General features: G+C 30.9%; 1 protein-coding gene across 1 annotated transcript; it reads left to right on the top strand.

Moving 5' to 3' along the window:
* Positions 1–14,343: 14,343 nt before the first annotated feature.
* Positions 14,344–17,782, top strand: LOC105137869 (AP2-like ethylene-responsive transcription factor PLT1). The gene is made up of 10 exons (XM_011043773.1): positions 14,344–14,600; positions 14,720–14,932; positions 15,029–15,407; positions 15,522–15,604; positions 15,737–15,745; positions 15,840–15,928; positions 16,005–16,078; positions 16,258–16,308; positions 16,398–16,474; positions 16,642–17,782. Exons 2-10 carry the CDS (start codon positions 14,794–14,796, stop codon positions 17,382–17,384), a joined length of 1,644 nt encoding a protein of 547 aa, XP_011042075.1. The 5' UTR covers positions 14,344–14,600; positions 14,720–14,793; the 3' UTR covers positions 17,385–17,782.
* Positions 17,783–18,653: the final 871 nt, after the last annotated feature.

Below are 18,653 nucleotides of genomic sequence, written 5' to 3' on the forward strand. Positions count from 1 at the left end.
TGGACATCCCAACTTGTAGAATGATTGGGAGTAGATTTGGAATTGGATTAAGTACTTTATAGCAATAAAATCACAAAAATTAATGAAAAAGGTAATTAATTTTAACTTGCTATTGACCTACTATATAACACATTAAATGTTTTTACCACAAATTGTTTTAAGCAAATTAAATGGTGATAAAATAAAATGTTGATGATGGATAGGAAAGTTATGCATTTATACAGGGCATAGAGAGTGCTAATTAACAGGTAATTACGGTTTAAAGAAGCTAAACATATCACATGATAGAATGGATAGACATGAAAAAGAAAAATAGAAATATATTTTGTTAAATAGATATAATATAAAATATATTTATTTATGAAAATTAATTATTTTTGTTACAAGAAAATAAAATTTCTCATTTCTTATCTTTATTTTTTTTATTCTAAAACAGTAATTGAATACTGCTTAATTAATAGAGTTCTATAAAAAAGAAAAGGAGAAGGAAAAAGTAACTAAAATTAAGGGCTATTAGCTAGACTATCATCGCGCTTGCGGTCCAATGTTTGTTCTATGAACTTGATCATAAAAGAAAAACAATCTGAAAATCTAGCTAATACGTGTGTTGGCAGACATAATTATAACCACTTTTTAGCAAACATCAATTAAAAACAAGTGTTTATTTGCAAATCTACTACCTGATCACAAATAATGATATTTAAAGTGGCAAGGCTGTTCCTTCGAAATGAGTAATTAAAGTGGGGATTAGTTTCAAATTAAATTAGATTTAGTTGTATCATTAAAGCTAATTAATTATGCTAATTGATGATATGTTAGGTATTGCTGGTAGATCAAACCCTTAATAAGATTACCTACCAAAAGCTATTAATTATACTATATAGATAAGGAAATTAATATTGACGCTTGAACTCAACTAAGCTAGCTAATTTCACCTATCCAAAAAACAACTACATAAGTTGCTTTCATTTCCTAGTCATTTTGATTTTCTTTGATTCTCATTGAATCCTTTAATGGCCATCAAATCTTTCTTATCACTACATGTTTAGATGCTCCCTAATTTTACAAGATATATCGCATCTATTTCATTTTTCAACCTATTCTAACCAAATTGTGTTTTCCCTTTAATACAACCCTACAAAACAAATAAAAAAATGCTGAGACGCAAAACTTCTCTTTTCTTCAACTTTTTTGCTCTCTTTCAGTAGTAAAATTATCTTTCAAACTAAGTTACTAAACTCATCTCAACTTCTAATTTAAGCTCAGATCCAAGTTAAGAGATGAGTAACTTAATTGTAATTGACTCAAGTAAATTTAAAATAGCGTTGTTTTAAAAAATTTAAAATAAAATAAAATAAAATGTTATTATTATTTAAAAAAATCAAATTTTAATTGAGTACCAAGTTAATTATATATTAGTAAATCAATTCTTATCCAATTTAATTTAAAATCCAACTTAAATCAAGCTAGGTTTAATAACAATGTTGCAAACTAATCTTCATCCCAAGCAAGCAAATTTCAACATCTTGCTCTTGTAGCTAGCTTGTAAAGTATATAGATTTGAAATATCAATTCCATAGTTGTTCAACTTTTAATTAATTGCATATATAAAATGGTGCAAGAACCACCATTCCCAATGCATACATACATCCATGATGGAGCATTTGAGCCGGTATTCCTTTTTTCACGCTTGTTCATGCATGTGTTCTGTTAAATTTTGCAGGAAAAGGTCATGTATAGTCATGATGCATGGAGCATTAACTAGTTTGCTGCTTGCTAGTGAACAATACAGCTAAATCGAGAGGTTCTGTTCGTACCTGGGATCAAGAAAGATTGATCAATCACATGCTATGCTTTTAGTGTTGATTGCTACAACTCACAGGCATGGTTTCAAATGTTGTGGTCCTCCAATTGCATTGCTATTATCAAATGCCTGAACAGTAACAGTTAATTATCAAAGGACCAGATGAATCAATGGGTCCATCTATGATATGTCAAATTAAATTAAAGAAAATTTTCGGATGGCATATAAAAGCCAAATTGTGATAAGATTTTTGTCAATATTTATAAGCTAGAAAGAGAACCTACATGCATACTAGTAGGAAAACAAAAATTTACCTATCCCAGATCGACCTGTCATAAGCCGGCCCCAAAGTCTTATCATCATAAACCCATCTCTTAGTTTTATTTTGGTTGCATTGGCATTGAATATAGAATTATTCATCACAATATATGTACATGGGAGCATTGCTCATTCCTGTTATTGCTAATGGTTATCACAAAAACGAATACTAGAGAAGAGAGATAAAAAATAATATTTTGTTTGAAATACAGCTTTTGTTGGCAATAAGTGATTGCGTGATGATATTTAGTAATAATGCTAAGAATATTGAACTTTTTGTTGAGATTTTATTCACCATTACTAAATGAGTGTGGTATTTATTATACAAGAAAGTAATTCAAATCATGAAATGTGAATTTTAGCAAATTTAATGATAAAAAATAATTATAAAATGGAATATTAATGATTGATAAATCACCAAGCACAAGGTCTCACATCATTTAGTAAATAATTTCTTGTAAAAATTTAAGTGTGTGTATATATAAATACCAACAATATTCCATGATATTCTTTTCTCAAGATAACCATATCCACAACACTATTGCTTCATGTATTTCTCGGAACAATTTCTTCCCATCTAGAAATAAAATCTGCTCAAATCTCAAAAAGAAAAAGTAATGACAATGATATATATGCCTCTCACGATCAGAATTGATTAACTATGTGTGCGTGCGTGGTGAATAGTGTCTAATAGAAATTAAGCATTGAGATGACAAGCAAGATTTCCCTATAAACAATTGTTTGCAGAGGAGGAGAATTTCTTGAAATCTTTGCAAATTAATGGAGAGGAAAAGGAAAAAAGATGCACACGCACATAAAGTTAGAGAGGGAAAGGAAAATGACAAAGGGTGAGAAGCGTTAAGATTAATGCTTGTCTTTTAGCTTTATTTCAAAGCCTGCCGGCCTATTCCTGTGATCAATCTCTAGCTATATATCCATGGCTATTTCTTGTCCATTTGTAAAAAGCTTCGTCCAAAGTAGAGAAAAATGAGAGAGAAATTACATTGTCCTTTGTCCCTAGAGCTATTGCGCTATGTTTCTAGCTAGATTATAATTTTTTACATTAATTTAATAGTCATTATGTGAGTTCTTGTGCTGATGATATGACTGCTTGAAAATAAATTTATTTAAGAAAATGAATGCTTAAAGAAATAATCATTGTATAATTATAAATTTCAAGACAGTTAAGATTAATTGTTATTTAATTTTAGAAAATTTCGCATATTGTTTCAATGTTGTCTTAGCAAATTAATTTGAGATTAAGAAAATTGCTTATACGAAAAAATAACTTAAATTATGAAATGAAAGCAAGACAGTCCAATTTCATCACACGAAGATCATGAATTCAAATATGATTAATATAAAATCAATCTCCCCATCTTTAATTTCTGGTGAGACATAGATCCTTATATTTCATAGCCTAAAAGGTCTCTAACAATCAATTCATCCCTCTTCCTTCAATAATTTTGACAGAATATTTAGTTCATTGTTGATTCTACATAATGTCCCCATTTTAGGTGGGAGATGGAGATGCGTACATGTTTTCTATATAATTTTAGGAAATGAGAAAACATTGTACAACATTTTGCAAGAAATCATGCCAACAATAAAAAAAAAACATGTATATAACAAGACGTGACTAAATTACTTGATAATGAAATTACCAAATTCTGTAAATGATTCAATTTACAAACCTATTTTGGTTGGTGTATAATGTATATGCTTCATCAAATTCTCTCAACAAGCAAATATATCTGAGCAGCTGGATTCATTTATATTAATGCTGGTTCATCAAGAATTAATCAAGTCCTTAACATAACGTTTCATACATTTTTCGACTAGGTCATTCTATCAATATCCATTATTAATTATCTCTTGTGCAGTAAAATGACACTTATTGAAAAAATTAGTGGATATAGAACATCCTGGATATAATTTATATAGCATATAATTTGTTATTTTTAGATTGAAATTGAAAACTGAATAACAATTAAAGCTAATTTGAAGAACTTTATTGAAACGGGTGGTTTGTTTTGCTTGTTAAAAAAATACCCATCAAAAAATTTTGAATTTATCAAGTTATACATGAGCGATTAAATCATGAATTAATTTGCTAAATTTTATAAGATTTAATTTGAAAGAACTAGAAAAATTTAATAGTATTTTTTTAAAAAAAAATAAAATTAATAGTATTAACATATTGCATGTGATGATGTTGAATATGCCATTGACAACTTGGGTTATTCATATTATTAGATTTGAAAATCTTAAGGTTAAAAATGGAATTAGCTAGGTAGGTAAAAATGACAAATCAAGGTCGATGGGTCTTTAAGACTTTGGCATCTCCTACCTTAGAGAAGTAATTCTTTGGAAAAGGATCCACACATCTAAAACCCCATCCATTCTAGCTTTAGGTAACACAATATCTTGCACACACTGTTTGCTTTTTGGCTATCTTTTGAGCCTATGTTGGAGACATGATAACCCCACCGGGAAATTTTTAAAACCCCTAAATTCTTAATTTGAAGTTTCATAAAATGTGTTCCTGTCTGCCATCATATTGGTGGTTGAAAATGTAAGCTTCCACCTAAGCTCAAAGTTAAAGGAAAGTAAAAACAAAATTCCTCCACCCATGTCAAAGTTAGGAACACATGTACTTTAAAGGAAAAGGTACATATACTTTGATTATGCCATTGTCGGCCATGATTTCACCATCACAAAGAATGCTTAATTCGTTTTATGATTTTAAAATTGCTAATTCTTCTCTCTACCGTAAAAAAGGAGGGAAAATATATAAATTTTAAGATACTCCTTTAATTAACTGGTTTATCTTGAATTCAAGTTGGCAAAGAAAGTAGTCTCACCACTAAAAAAATTATAAAATATTTACATTTAATTTAAAGATTGATTTTAAAAGATTTTTCATGTTAAAGAATGATATAATTATATCTTAAAGTTTTATCTAAAAGTTTAATCTATTAGGTTGAATTAATTCTTTAATATAATATCAGAATTTTAATAATTAAATAATTAAAAGTTTCAAATTTTACCCTCTTAGTTTTTTTTATAAAATTAAATAAAAAATAATGTGAATATGTGCAAATTTTAAGTTTAAAAGAGCTTTTATTTAAAAAAAATATATTAAAAAATAATATAAATCATATTTTAGAGTCTCATTTAATAGCTTAAATTATCATGTTAAGTATTCTAGTTATTTTTACACAGTTTTTTTAATTTAATTTTCAAGTGTGTGTATATATATATATAGTCTTTGAAAAAGGAGTAAGAATGCTTTAATAAGAATTTATTTTTAGTTGAATGGACATTGATTAGATAATGTATACAATAACATAAATTAATTCGTCTATTTAAAAGAGTATTATAAGAAACAAAAATTCTCATCTCAAAGAGTCACAAGGAAATAGAAAGATTATGTAACGCTCACACAATGATTTGAAGTACATAAGGAAGAAGCATTTAGATTGAACAATTATAATGATCAAATTGTTATTTATATATAATTACTAATATTATTGTTAATATCATATACATTAATTGTTATGATTAAGTGATTGAGCACTAGCCAAACAAGGTAAGTGGTGGAATCCAACTTATGCTAGCTGCTTTTGCACGCATGCTCACAAGCAAGCCAAAGCTGCAAGCAAGTACATAAACCTATATATATATATAATGAATGATCAAAATGAAGAAATTGTATGGTCACCTATATATATATTGAATGATCAAAATGAAGAAATTGTATGGTGTATTCAATCAATCATAGAAAGAAATAATTATTGTATAATAAATCCTTTGGATTTACTTGAGGACTTTCTTCGACAATGGTTAAAGTGGGAAACAAGCTAAGCATTTTGATATTACTTTCTTGTTGTGCTAAAAATTGGATGCACCTTGTATACATGTGGTTGCTACAAGGACCCACCAAGGCAATTTACAAGTAAGTTATGATATTCAATCTGCCGGTCTAGCATACTAGCTCGATGATTTTCTAAATTGGGATCTAATTGAAATTAGATGAAATTTTTTTAATCTGTGATCTGATTAAAACCTTTTTTCAAATTGTTGTTTCAAGTGTTGTATGATTGTGAGATCTCTGATAGCCGTTTGATTGAATTCTGAATACATGGGGTCTAGTTGTGGGTCTGGCTAGCTTGATCGAGCATCACCCACATTGATCTTTACAGTTAGTTTTCCACAAGTGAGAACTTTTGCAGAGCTATGGCATGTCTGTTCTGTGATGGTAGCTAGTATCCACTAGCCTCTGCAACTGCATAATGGAGCGTGTAGAAGATAACTTTTTTGTAGCTATAGCTTAAGCTACAGTGGACAAAAAAAGAAGCACTGCAATTTTTGCTTTTTTCCCTCCTGTGTTTCCAACATTTTAACATTTTTCAAGTATTTTAATTATTAAAATGATTGTTGATGTCATCGATGACACCAAGGATTTCAAGTATACTATCATTGCCAGCAATTACAGGGATTTCCAATTGTTAACGTAATAATGATCTCATATATATATATATATGTGTGTGTGTGTGTGTTATACATGATGAGGTTGGCTATGTACGTACTTATTTCTTCATTTTAATCAACATTAAACATTGTCATTATAACATTTTAACAAATATTATTAATTGTGTTTTTTGTTTTTTTATTTTTCTTTTAAAAAAATCAATTAATACCAAGTTACAAGTAGAGAGTGACCGGGTTTTAAAAAATATCTCTAATAAAATAAAATAAAACCTGAATATTTATTAAATCATTCCTCATGCATGCCAATAAAAGAAGTTTGTGATCAAAGTAATATATAATTTATTTCGTAATATCTATTTTTTATGAAAATGTTGTCAGCAATATATTTCTAATAAAACATCTTTTATAGGCCCTCAAAGCAATCTAGGAAACAGTTTAATTTTTTCATGCTTGATCAGTCTTGATTTTGACCTTAATCTTCGTTTGAATATGGTTCCAGATGATGAATAATAAGCAAGAAGCTCGAATAATCAAGCATGAGTAATTAAGAGCATAATCAAGCAATATTATAACCCAAATAAAAGAGAACGAAATTTAATAAAAACATATTAAAAGAATATGGAAAACATACTCTTTAAGCCAGTCTTCAACGCAGATTTCTCCTCTTCAATCTGCTGAGTAATAACCCTTGATGATGGCAGTTTTCTCCTCTTCAATCTATTGATTATCTTTCAATTCTGGGTTAATACTTAATAATACGACACAATTTACCCTAATTAATACGCTAATTAACTAAAGGCCTGCATCTTCATAAGCCCCGAACCAGTCTTCCCAAATGTAGCCCAGCAAAGTCCTCTCCGCTGGGCCTATTTAACAAGGAAACTAGAAATGACAATCCCAATAAATTCTGGGCTAATGTCTGAACATCAGGAATTAACTGTAAATGGGTTTCACTAAAATCCCCAAGTTCAAGTACTAAACTTGATTTGGCCCGGTCCAGTTTAATAAGTTAACTAAAAACTTGATCTGGTTAACCTTCAAAAAATAATATTATCCATTCAACATAGTAGATCAACATTTAAATGGATTAAAATATACTTTGATTTTATTTAAAAATAATTTTTTTAAAAAATATTATTTTAATTTTAAACTGAGTGAAATAATGTTATTTTAATTTACCAGGATGAATTCAAATTAACCCACCCATGACCGGCCTAGGACAAGTTTATTAACTTTAGTTCAAATGGGCCCACTAATGGATCCATGTAGGTCCACTGATGATGCAGGACCTTCGGCATACCCATCACATACCCAGGAAGATTTTCTCTCCTCGAGTTAAGAGGCAGAGCCATGTACCAAATAACTAAGTAGAGGCTGATACAATAACCTTTAATCCGTTTAGTCTCCATGCTCGCACATATTTATATGCATAATTTATTTTATTTACATTTAGTGTCTTGCCATTTTTATTTTTTCATGAGTATATATTTGGTTTAATGAACATGGAATATAGATTTATTTTTTACACTACTTTGTAATCAATTCCATGCACCTAAAATTTTGTAATATTTGTTTTAAGCTATAACTTATGGGTGTTTCTTAAACAAAAAAAAAAGGTTAAATGTACCTCCATATATTGCCGTCTTTAAATATTTTGGTTTTCTTCTTTTGGTTTTATTAAGAAGAAAAGGAATTAAAAAAATTAGTGATATGCATTGATATAAATATAGTTAAACTTTTCCAGAAGGTGTAAATTATAAATAATATTATTACAGGTCTTATCAGGTATGGTGGCACCATAATTAAAGGTTGTTATATATCAACTATTTTTTAATTATATTTATCTATATGTTATAGTACTTTCTTTATGTTATGTTTTTAGGCTTAAGTTTAGCTAGATATTTGTTTGACTTAGAATAAGTCTATGTAGTTACACAATCCATTAGATAAAGAAAATTATGGTTGTTATGATTCCCTTTGTTTATGATAAAGATCTTGTAATCTTTGATTTTGGCCATAAATAAATTTAAGGGATGGTAGTAACCTTTAATTTCTTTCTCTTTTTCTACTTTTTTTTTTAAATTAAGTCAGGTTCTCTAAATATCATTTAACAATATTTGGTATCAGAACCCACCTTAATCTTTAAAGGGTTGTGAGTGAAACATGAAAAATTAATAAGGTTTGAAAATAAAATTTTTAAATTTTCTAGCAAAAATACTAATATTTACAAGGCAGAATTATTGTGGGAGATAATAGAGAGTGATAAGCAAACAACTCTACTAGGCATGAGACTAGTTAAAAGTTGAGTTTCATGGTGATGAGAAGTCTAGAAATATGCAAATTTTGAATCTTAAAAGACAATTTAAAGGTCTTAAGATTAAAGAAAATGAGACTTTTATTCTTAATAATAAAACTCAATTTTTAATCAACTTAATATTGAAAGATACAATTGAAAATAAAAATAAAAATAAAAACAAATGACCTGAGTCTATACGATTATCTCGAGCTAAAGTTAAAAGGGGCTTTGCTTTTCACTTTTTATTGCTACGGTGAATTATTTTCGTATTTCAAATTGTTTTTGCATTTCAAATTGTATTTAGTTATGTTTGAAAAAACATCAAATTGATTTTTTTTAGTGTTTTTGGATGATTTTGATTTTGATGATGTCAAAAAAAATTTTAAAATTATTTTTATATATTTTCAAATGAACAATATTTTAAAAAAACATCATATACCACAATATCAAATATACGATAACTAATGTTAATATTATGTAGTTTAATGGTACTTCCAATTGACACTAAATTTTTTGTATATCACGATGTGTTATATATACTTTACACATATATTTTCTTAATATTATATTTTTGTACCAATAAAAATATTAGTTTCTTCGAAACATATCAAATTGTGCATGTTCAAAGATTTAAATGACTTATTTCAAATTTTAAGGACAATATAGAAAGAGAAGGAATAATATAAAGTGGATAATTCAAACTATTAAAAAAAAACCCGTTTCTGACTTACCTTTTTTATTTTGTAAAATCATGGGCGAAATCACTTTAATTTTAATAACATTGTAACCTCTTGTACAAGGGAATAGCAAATGGAATTTAAATCAATCCAGTCAATGCTGGAGTAAATAATAATACACATAGAATATGTTTCTCTTCAGATATTGTTTCTGCGCAGATATCGTTCCTTAACTTGCGTCGCTGTTGATCTCTTTTTGGATCAAAATGAGAATGTCCAGAGAGTAAATATATGCACAAGTTATTGGGTAATGCTACCTACATTGGCCACTGAAATAGTTCTAACTTTTATGGAACGTAAATGATGCTGACATTACAACTTATAATTAGGGCTTAGTTTAGATTGCTTTCAAAAACATTAGAAGCCTAGATAATTGCAAAACATGCAACTATCCCCAAACTGTAATATTCTTATTGCATTGTGCTTTGATCACTCTGATGTATAGCTTGGAGTAACCTAGTGATTGATCTTGGTATACCAAATTCGGCAAACAAAAAGAGCTACCTAGCTAGACAATATGAGAGTACATTTAGGTTCAAATTTATAGAAATACTTTAAAACTCGTGTTTAGTTAGTGTTTTATGATAAAAAAGATAAAATATAAAAATAATATTTAATTGAAAAGATAAAGATACAAATAAATTTATCTTTGAGTTATTTTATCAGTGAATTTACACGTTTTCATAACAAGAAGTGTAGAAAAACATGTATTATTTATCTTTATTGTCTTTATTTTTTTTTCTTGTGCCAAAATAGTAACTAGACACTTTCTAAAATAAAATTCAATCAACTTTTTTTTTTTTTGAAAAGGAGAAAACTTTTAATTTTAACTTCTTATGATAAATTAACAGCAACACTCCTTATGGCAAGATCTATATGTGAATTAAGGTACACATCTATATATGGAAAAAGGTGAAGAACCATTAAATTTGGATGATATCTGGCCCCAAATTACTGATGAACTTTCCTTAATTCATTCCAGCATGTTTCCCCTAATTAATTACCATGCGTCCACCATTTACAGTTCATGTTTGGTTGTAAACTGCTATGTGTTAAAGCTTATATATGAATTTCATTTCTTCTTTGTCTTTTGCACTAATATTATAAGGCTGGCACTAGTTGTTACAAAACAGCCCTAACACTAGTCTAAACCCTAAACCCCATTAGGGTTTGTATGTAGGAAGAAAACAAGGGTTCCTAGAAATTCATTTGCCTTTCTAAGTTCGTCATTTCGAGGCGACACGAGCACTTTCCCGGCGTTTCCTCTCACGTCTTGGAAATTCTCAAAACTTTTCTCTTGATTCTCGTGAGCATCTTTGCCCCGAATTGCCCCTATTCCACCATTACATTTACATTGCATGCCCATTTAGGCCTCACCTTCGTCTCCTCCTCCTCCTCCTCCTCCTCCTCCTAGGCTAGTACATGTTCTTGTAACATCATTTATATGTCTACACGAATCAATGATGTAAGTATTGCTTGCACACCAATTGAAGCATAGATCTTATCACATCCATCAAACATGAGGAATTAGCTCTGCAAAATAAAATTTTAAAAGACATGTTGAATCACCCCTAAGACTTTCGGTCGACAAATCATGTACATCATGCATATAATTTAGAACCAGGACATTACATCCCACAAAAAAATCGTACATTGTAAAGGAAAAAATAAATGGGGATGAGTCACACAAGATTCCCTTTCTCCTCTTGTTTTTCTTTTATTTTATTTTTTTACTAATACTTTATCTAACAAATCACACCAATTCATGTTTGATACGAACTTTAACAAAATAATAATAAAAATAATCTTTAGCCAATGAGATATAGTTTAATTGACATTAACACATCTTTCCTTCTAAATATTTTTTAGCTCAAACATCTTCTTTGTGAAAAAAATATTTTTAAAATTCCATATTCTAACTCATCGATGATCAAATACAATATGCAATCAAGTTCTTATACTTATCTTTAAATTCATCCAATCAAAAACAACTTTTTTTCTTTTATTATAGAACTCAATCAAGAGCAATTAATTTAATGAACTCTTTGGTTTCCTATTTGAAACTTAGACAAGAGGCAGATTGAAGGGTAATATAGTAACAAACTTAAGTTATCCGGTCATAGAATGGTCAAAGTAGTGCTTCTATTTTGTGTTTTTTTGTGCAAAGCATGCAAACCGGATAATTGGCCCTCCTCCCTCCTCCTCCTATCTCTGCCAACTTTCAAAAGTCCAAGAAAACAACAACTAGCACGTGTCAGTCACATTCCTCTGCATTTGGCCGCAATATCTGAAACGACGTGAGCCCTCTCTTTGATTTAATGGCCGGTGCCTTCTCTCTTCACATTTTCCAAAACATAGAGAGATAGAGAAGAGAGAGAGAGATGAAGAGATTCTTGTTTGATTACAGGCTTTGAATGTAAGTAAATGTTTTTTCTTCTTTCTTTTTTTATTAAATTACCATTTGTGTGTGTGTATATATAATAAATAAATAAAATTTATTTATTTATTTTTGTGTATTTTAAAATGGTTGTTGGATGTATTTGGAGAGAAGGCTCCAAGGGTTAATTTTTTGTGTGTTTTTCTACAAGATTTGGGTGAAGGGTGCATGCAATCTGGTTCATATATTTTGTAGGGCTTTAGGGTTGAGAAAACTTGAAGAGATAAGAGAAGAAGAAAGAGAGAAAGCGAGAGACGTGGGTTCTGCTCCCTTATTGTGGTGCAATTCAGTCAACGTAGTCTTATATATTTATGCTCAAGAATTTGAGGGGAACTGTGTCATCAACAACGGCAGGTGATTTTGTTTTCTTTTTTGATGATCTCTGATCTTTACAGCTTGATGTTGTAGAACGTTGTCTTATTTATTATTACTTGGATGATAGGTTAATTTAGTTCATAGAAAGTAGTACTACAGTCTACTAGAATATTTTCATGATCCGAACCCTGAAACCATGAAAAGTTATAGTTTGTAAATGATGTATAAGGAATTTTCACACTTTTCTGGCCAAGAGTAAGCCTAACTTCATGTGCATATCTTGAAGCTTCAAAAAATAAAATAGAATTAGTTCTTACATTTTTTATTTTTTTTATAATAGTTCTTACATTTCTCAGTTTTAAATATTTTACAATACACACGTGATAGATGTAATTATAAAATATGCATGAATGATCTTTTGTATGTATTTATAAATGCATGTGAAAATAGATGAATGAAACCAAAGTTATTAAATCTAACCCTACTAGGCCCATGACCCAACTTCAAATCCGGATTATGAGTTGAACCGTTAAGTTGAATTTAAATGATTTAATTTTTATTTTTTTAAAAATCATCTTGAACTAGATTATTAGAAGTCAGGCATATCAGGTTTAATAACAATATATGAAACTCATGTAAATATGCTTGTTCATACATGCTAATCTTGCAACATGAACTTTACTTTTCTCTTATTCTTGCTTATAATTTTAAGTTTGAAACTACGATATGAATATATTTGTGATGGAGTCAACTATTGAATTTGTAGCTCAATTTATGTATTTTTTTCTAAAAACAAAAAAAATAAAAAGTTGGTTGTGATAGTGTAAAAATTGAAGTACCCATATATGAAAAACAAATTAATTGTAATCCAATTGTTTTTGTATAACTCCACATACAGGCCTTGAATTTTCATCCGCATAACGTATATATTGCCTAACTGACCATCAATAGTTCGATGGATATCATCATCAGTCATGGCTTCGGTAGATGCTAAACAAGGCACATAGACGAACAACTTTTGAGCACATACCATATAATACAAATTTTCTTAATGTGTAAAGGACATGAACAGGAACTTAATTTAACCTTTAAATTCTATCTTTTGACGGGGCACGAAGATCAATTCGGTGGTCAACAGATTTCTACTCGGGGAAACCAAAACGAAATCCTTCAAAAAAAGAAAAAAAGAATTCTTAATTTCATTTGAACCAAATTATTTTTTTAGTGGTCCAAATTTTGAACTAAGGGCAACCCTTACCCCTTTCTCAAGTACTTTTAATATTTAATATGTCGGATTTTAAACCTAAAATATTACATGTCCGTACACATACATCTTTAACACATGCAGGGACTCGGGGATCCACAAATTTGGTTTTTGGTGATACCCAATTGTGAGAGAGATGTAAGATCTTATATGGTTAATGGGTTTGATCATCCCATATATATAATCGTAGTTTCTTGAAGATGAGAGAGAGGGAAGTAACTTTGCGTAGAGTGGTCGATATTTAGAGTGAGAGATGATTTGCATAGTGTGGGAATGCTGGGCTATGGGGAGTCATACATTGCATTGAACGAGGAAGAGAGTTCCAATAAATTAACCAAGTGGGTGAGAGAGAGAATTTTTATAAAGAGCTGAGGGTGGTATTGATTGGATTTTTCCAGTTGGATTTGTGGGTTTGTCTCAATACAAAGACTGATCAAAGAAGCTCTAGCTACCTCAAATTTATATTTTAATATTTAGAACCAAGAAAATTAAAATAAAGAACTTATAGTGATAGTTTAATTTGGCACTCGTGTCCTATGTAGATTTTGTATTATTATAGTGTGATAATGACTTGGTTTTGAAGTGTTGGAAAATGGTGCTGAGAGTCTGACCGCTTAAAATGACCATTGCAAAAGGGGTGAGAAAGGAACTACTTGGTTGGTTTGTGCGTGTCTGAGATAGAGGGAGAGGGAGAGAGAGAGAGAGAGAGAGAGAGAGAGAGGGAAGGTGAGAAAGACTCTCGCACTTTAAGTACTTTGTATCATTCTCAAAATTCTTTCTTTTCAGCCTCTCCTCCTCCCTTCTCTTCTCTCATGTTCCCTAAAATACTTTCTTCTTTTAGGTCAAAAGCTTAAAAGAGAGAGAGAGAGCGAGAGAGAGAGAGAGTGAGTGAGTGTGAGAGAGAGCACAATTGCAAACCCTAGCTACTTATATAGGTAAACATAGATAGAGCTACATAGATTTAATGTCTTCTCTCACGCTGTCTTTATTTTGTTTTCTTCTCAAAAGTTTTGTTTTTGAAGCTTCTTTATGTTACATCATGTCTTACATGCAGGAGGTTTAACCTTTGATCTTTGAAGTGCAAGCAAGTTTAACCTTCGAGATTATTTTCAAAGAATTACGGGATCCATGAATTCTAACAACTGGCTTTCATTTCCTCTTTCTCCCACTCATCCTTCCTTGCCTGCTCATCTACATGCATCCCACCCTCATCAATTCTCTCTAGGGTTAGTCAATGATAATATGGAAAACCCATTTCAAACTCAAGGTACATCTCTTATAATTTCCTCCTTTTTTTTTTCTTCTGGGATAATTATAAATATAGAATTCCCTATTCACTTTTTTTCTGTTTGCTTCCTTTTAGAGTGGAGTCTTCTTAACGCTCATCAAGGCAACAATGAAGTGCCAAAGGTTGCAGACTTTCTTGGTGTGAGCAAATCTGAGAATCAATCAGATCTTGTAGCCTTCAATGAAATTCAAGCTAATGAATCTGACTATCTCTTTTCAAACAATAGTCTAGTACCAGTCCAAAATGCTGTTGTAGGCGCCAATAATACCTTTGAGTTTCAAGAAAATGCTAGCAATTTGCAGTCATTAACATTGTCTATGGGCAGCGCTAGTGGTAAAGGTTCTACATGTGAACCCAGTGGTGATAGTAGCACTAATACTGTTGAAGCTGCTGCACCAAGAAGAACTTTGGATACATTTGGGCAAAGAACATCCATATATCGTGGTGTAACAAGGTGGACATAATCATAGTCCTACAATGATTTTTCCTTCTTTGTTACTCTTTTCTTTCAATCCTGTGCTCATAGTTTTGGATTTTGAATTGGGTTGTTCTGCTCATATATATTTAGGCATCGATGGACAGGAAGGTATGAAGCTCATTTATGGGATAATAGTTGCAGAAGAGAAGGTCAATCTAGGAAAGGAAGACAGGGTACACAACATTCAATATCGACCTTCTAGCTAGGGTTTATAAATTTTTACTTGTATCCTAATTCCAAGGTTACTAACTTTCTTTCTTTCTTTATTTTCATGATGGCTGTCTTTGGTTCCATTCTTATTGCAGTCTATTTAGGTGAGTAAAGTTCACTTCTCTTTGATTATTTTTTGTTGAGAACTCTTACATATGTTCGTTAAGCCTATCTTCTGTTAATTATTGTCAATGGCAGGTGGCTATGACAAAGAAGAAAAGGCAGCTAGGGCTTATGATCTTGCTGCACTTAAGTACTGGGGAACATCCACCACTACCAATTTTCCAGTAAGTTTTTGATAGTTTGAAACCATGACAAGTTCATGAATGCATGCTAACTTGTTCCTTGATTTTCTTCTTGCAGATCAGCAACTACGAGAAAGAAATAGAGGAAATGAAGCACATGACCAGGCAAGAATTTGTGGCCTCCATTAGAAGGTAATTAGGATATAAATTAATAGTTATAATTTAGCTAATAGCCAAGGTACTAGCCACTGCAAATTTGCCCAGAATGATTACATTTACACCAAAAAATTGTTCTTATGCGTATGATTAAAAGTTTGGAACATCATTACTATACATAATTAATTGTTTACTTACTGATAAATTAATCACAGGAAGAGTAGTGGCTTCTCTAGGGGTGCATCCATGTATCGTGGAGTTACAAGGTACCGCATTTAACATCTCTCTCTCCCTTTCAGTACCCCCCTTCCCTCTTTCCGATCCTGATCTCTTTCATATGAATATCATTGATTAGGCATCACCAGCATGGTAGATGGCAAGCAAGGATCGGCAGAGTTGCAGGAAACAAAGATCTCTACTTGGGAACTTTTAGTAAGTTATTTTGCTCTCCATGCACAACATTCTATTACTTTCGACTTCTTAATTATGGTAAATTTACTATATTTTTTTAGTAACTTTTGAAATAAGAATTTTGTTGCATACATTTTTTTTACTAAATAAAGAAGCGAAACAAATCATGATTTTAATGTGATATGCAGGCACTGAGGAGGAGGCTGCAGAAGCTTATGACATAGCAGCAATAAAGTTTAGGGGGCTTAATGCAGTGACTAACTTTGACATGAATCGATATGATGTGAAGAGCATTCTTGAAAGCAATACTTTGCCAATTGGAGGAGGGGCAGCCAAACGGCTGAAGGAGGCTCAAGCAATTGAATCATCACGAAAAAGAGAAGAAATGATTGCTCTTGGCTCAAGTTTTCCATATGGATCAACTTCAAGCTCTAGCAGGCTACAAGCTTACCCGCTAATGCAGACACCATTTGAGCAACCTCAACCTTTACTTACTCTACAAAATCAAGACATTTCTCAGTACACTCAGGATTCCTCATTCCACCAAAATTTCCTTCAAACACAACTTCATTTGCACCAGCAATCTACAGCGTCTAATTTCCTGCATAACCAATCAAGCCAAAACCCTCAGTATTACAACAGTTATATCCAAAACAATCCAGCTTTACTTCATGGATTGTGGAACATGGGTTCTTCATCATCTGTAATGGAGAATAATGGCAATTCTAGTGGGAGCTATAGTGCTGGAGGTTATCTGGGAAATGGGCTGGGAATGGCTTCCAATTCAACAGGGTCTAATGCAGTAGGATCAGCTGAGGAACTTGCACTTGTCAAAGTTGATTATGATATGCCTTCTAGTGGCTATGGTAGCTGGTCTGGGGACTCAGTCCAGGGATCCAATCCAGGTGTTTTCACAATGTGGAATGAGTGATCAGATCTTGGAAATGGAACCAAAAATGTCTATGATCAAGAGATACATGGAGGTAAAAGGACCATGCATGCATGCATGATGGGGACTTCATATTTACTATGCTTTCTTTATGTTTCATAAAGCCCTAGGAGTTGATTTTTAAAGAAAAACCCTAAAGAGGCACGTAGCTAGCTAGCTAGGGCCTTCTTTGATAAGTTGAAAGCCTTCTTTTAATTTTGTTAATGGTATAACTGCTCTTTTTTAGGAAATGTAGCTACGGTTTTAACCGGAGATGATGAACTGACTTGACCCTAAATAAGATTTATAGGGTTTATACTTTCCATGTCAGTTGTTTATGGGTCTAATACATGTGACCCAAATTTTGTACTGTGCTAAATATCCACCTTAAATTCTTACCATATCTATGAGTCTTCCGGTTCAATGGTTGCTGTAGTTTGTTTATATATATCTTTAATTACCAACATTGTGGGATATTACTCCTTAGGTAACACAAAAATTCTTGTTTTTCCTTTTTCCTGTCTCAAAATCCATATATTTTCATTTTCAAAGTACAAGCCCAATGATGTTAGTTTCGCATTATTAGTGTGTGTGTGTGTTTGTGTAAATGTCTGAAATTTGACCTGTTTTTCTAACAAAAAATAAAATCTGTTAATGCGTTTGAATAGCCCAATATTCCTCCTTTTGTGAGACGCAAAAATTATATAACTCAAAGCATTTAGTGATTATTTATTAAAAGAAAAGACGATGATAATTAGAACAAAGAAGACATGTCAAGATATAAATTCGTTCTAAATAGATTTATTTTTATGTTTTTATATTTTTTTAATTAAACATTTTTTTCCTTATGTATATATCTCCTCCTTTTTTTTAATCTTCAAACGCTAACAAAACAGAAGATAGGTATTTGTGACTGCATTCTCTCTTCTAAGAGATAAATCGTAAGCCAACTTAAGAAGTCATTGCAATTCAAATATTCTTAAAAAAAAATTCTCGATTGAGATTTAAGATTTGATTCATTCATACTTCTATTACCAATTCTTATCAAGAATAAACAAAGAAAAAAAGTGGTGAGCGATATGTGCATTCGTACGTCAACTAGGATATGAAATGGGCATCATACATATCCACTGAGGTGGGAAAGATATATTTATATCATAGCAATATTGCTGTTTAATTTGCAGTTTTATTATAAAATCATATAATTTTATAAGTCAATATATATTAAATATATAAAATTAAAGTAAAAACTTAAAAATTAGTAAAATTATA

The sequence above is a fragment of the Populus euphratica genome, unplaced genomic scaffold, assembly GCF_000495115.2.
Source record: "Populus euphratica unplaced genomic scaffold, PopEup_1.0 scaffold70.1, whole genome shotgun sequence".
Classification (NCBI taxonomy): domain Eukaryota; kingdom Viridiplantae; phylum Streptophyta; class Magnoliopsida; order Malpighiales; family Salicaceae; genus Populus; species Populus euphratica.

Excerpts from the sequence above, each read along its gene's own strand:
- LOC105137869 (XM_011043773.1), top strand. The coding sequence starts at position 14,794 with ATGAATTCTAACAACTGGCTTTCATTTCCTCTTTCTCCCACTCATCCT. Across the intron at positions 14,933-15,028 it reads AAACCCATTTCAAACTCAAG|AGTGGAGTCTTCTTAACGCT; the intron begins GTACATCTCTTA and ends GCTTCCTTTTAG. Across the intron at positions 15,408-15,521 it reads ATATATCGTGGTGTAACAAG|GCATCGATGGACAGGAAGGT; the intron begins GTGGACATAATC and ends ATATATATTTAG.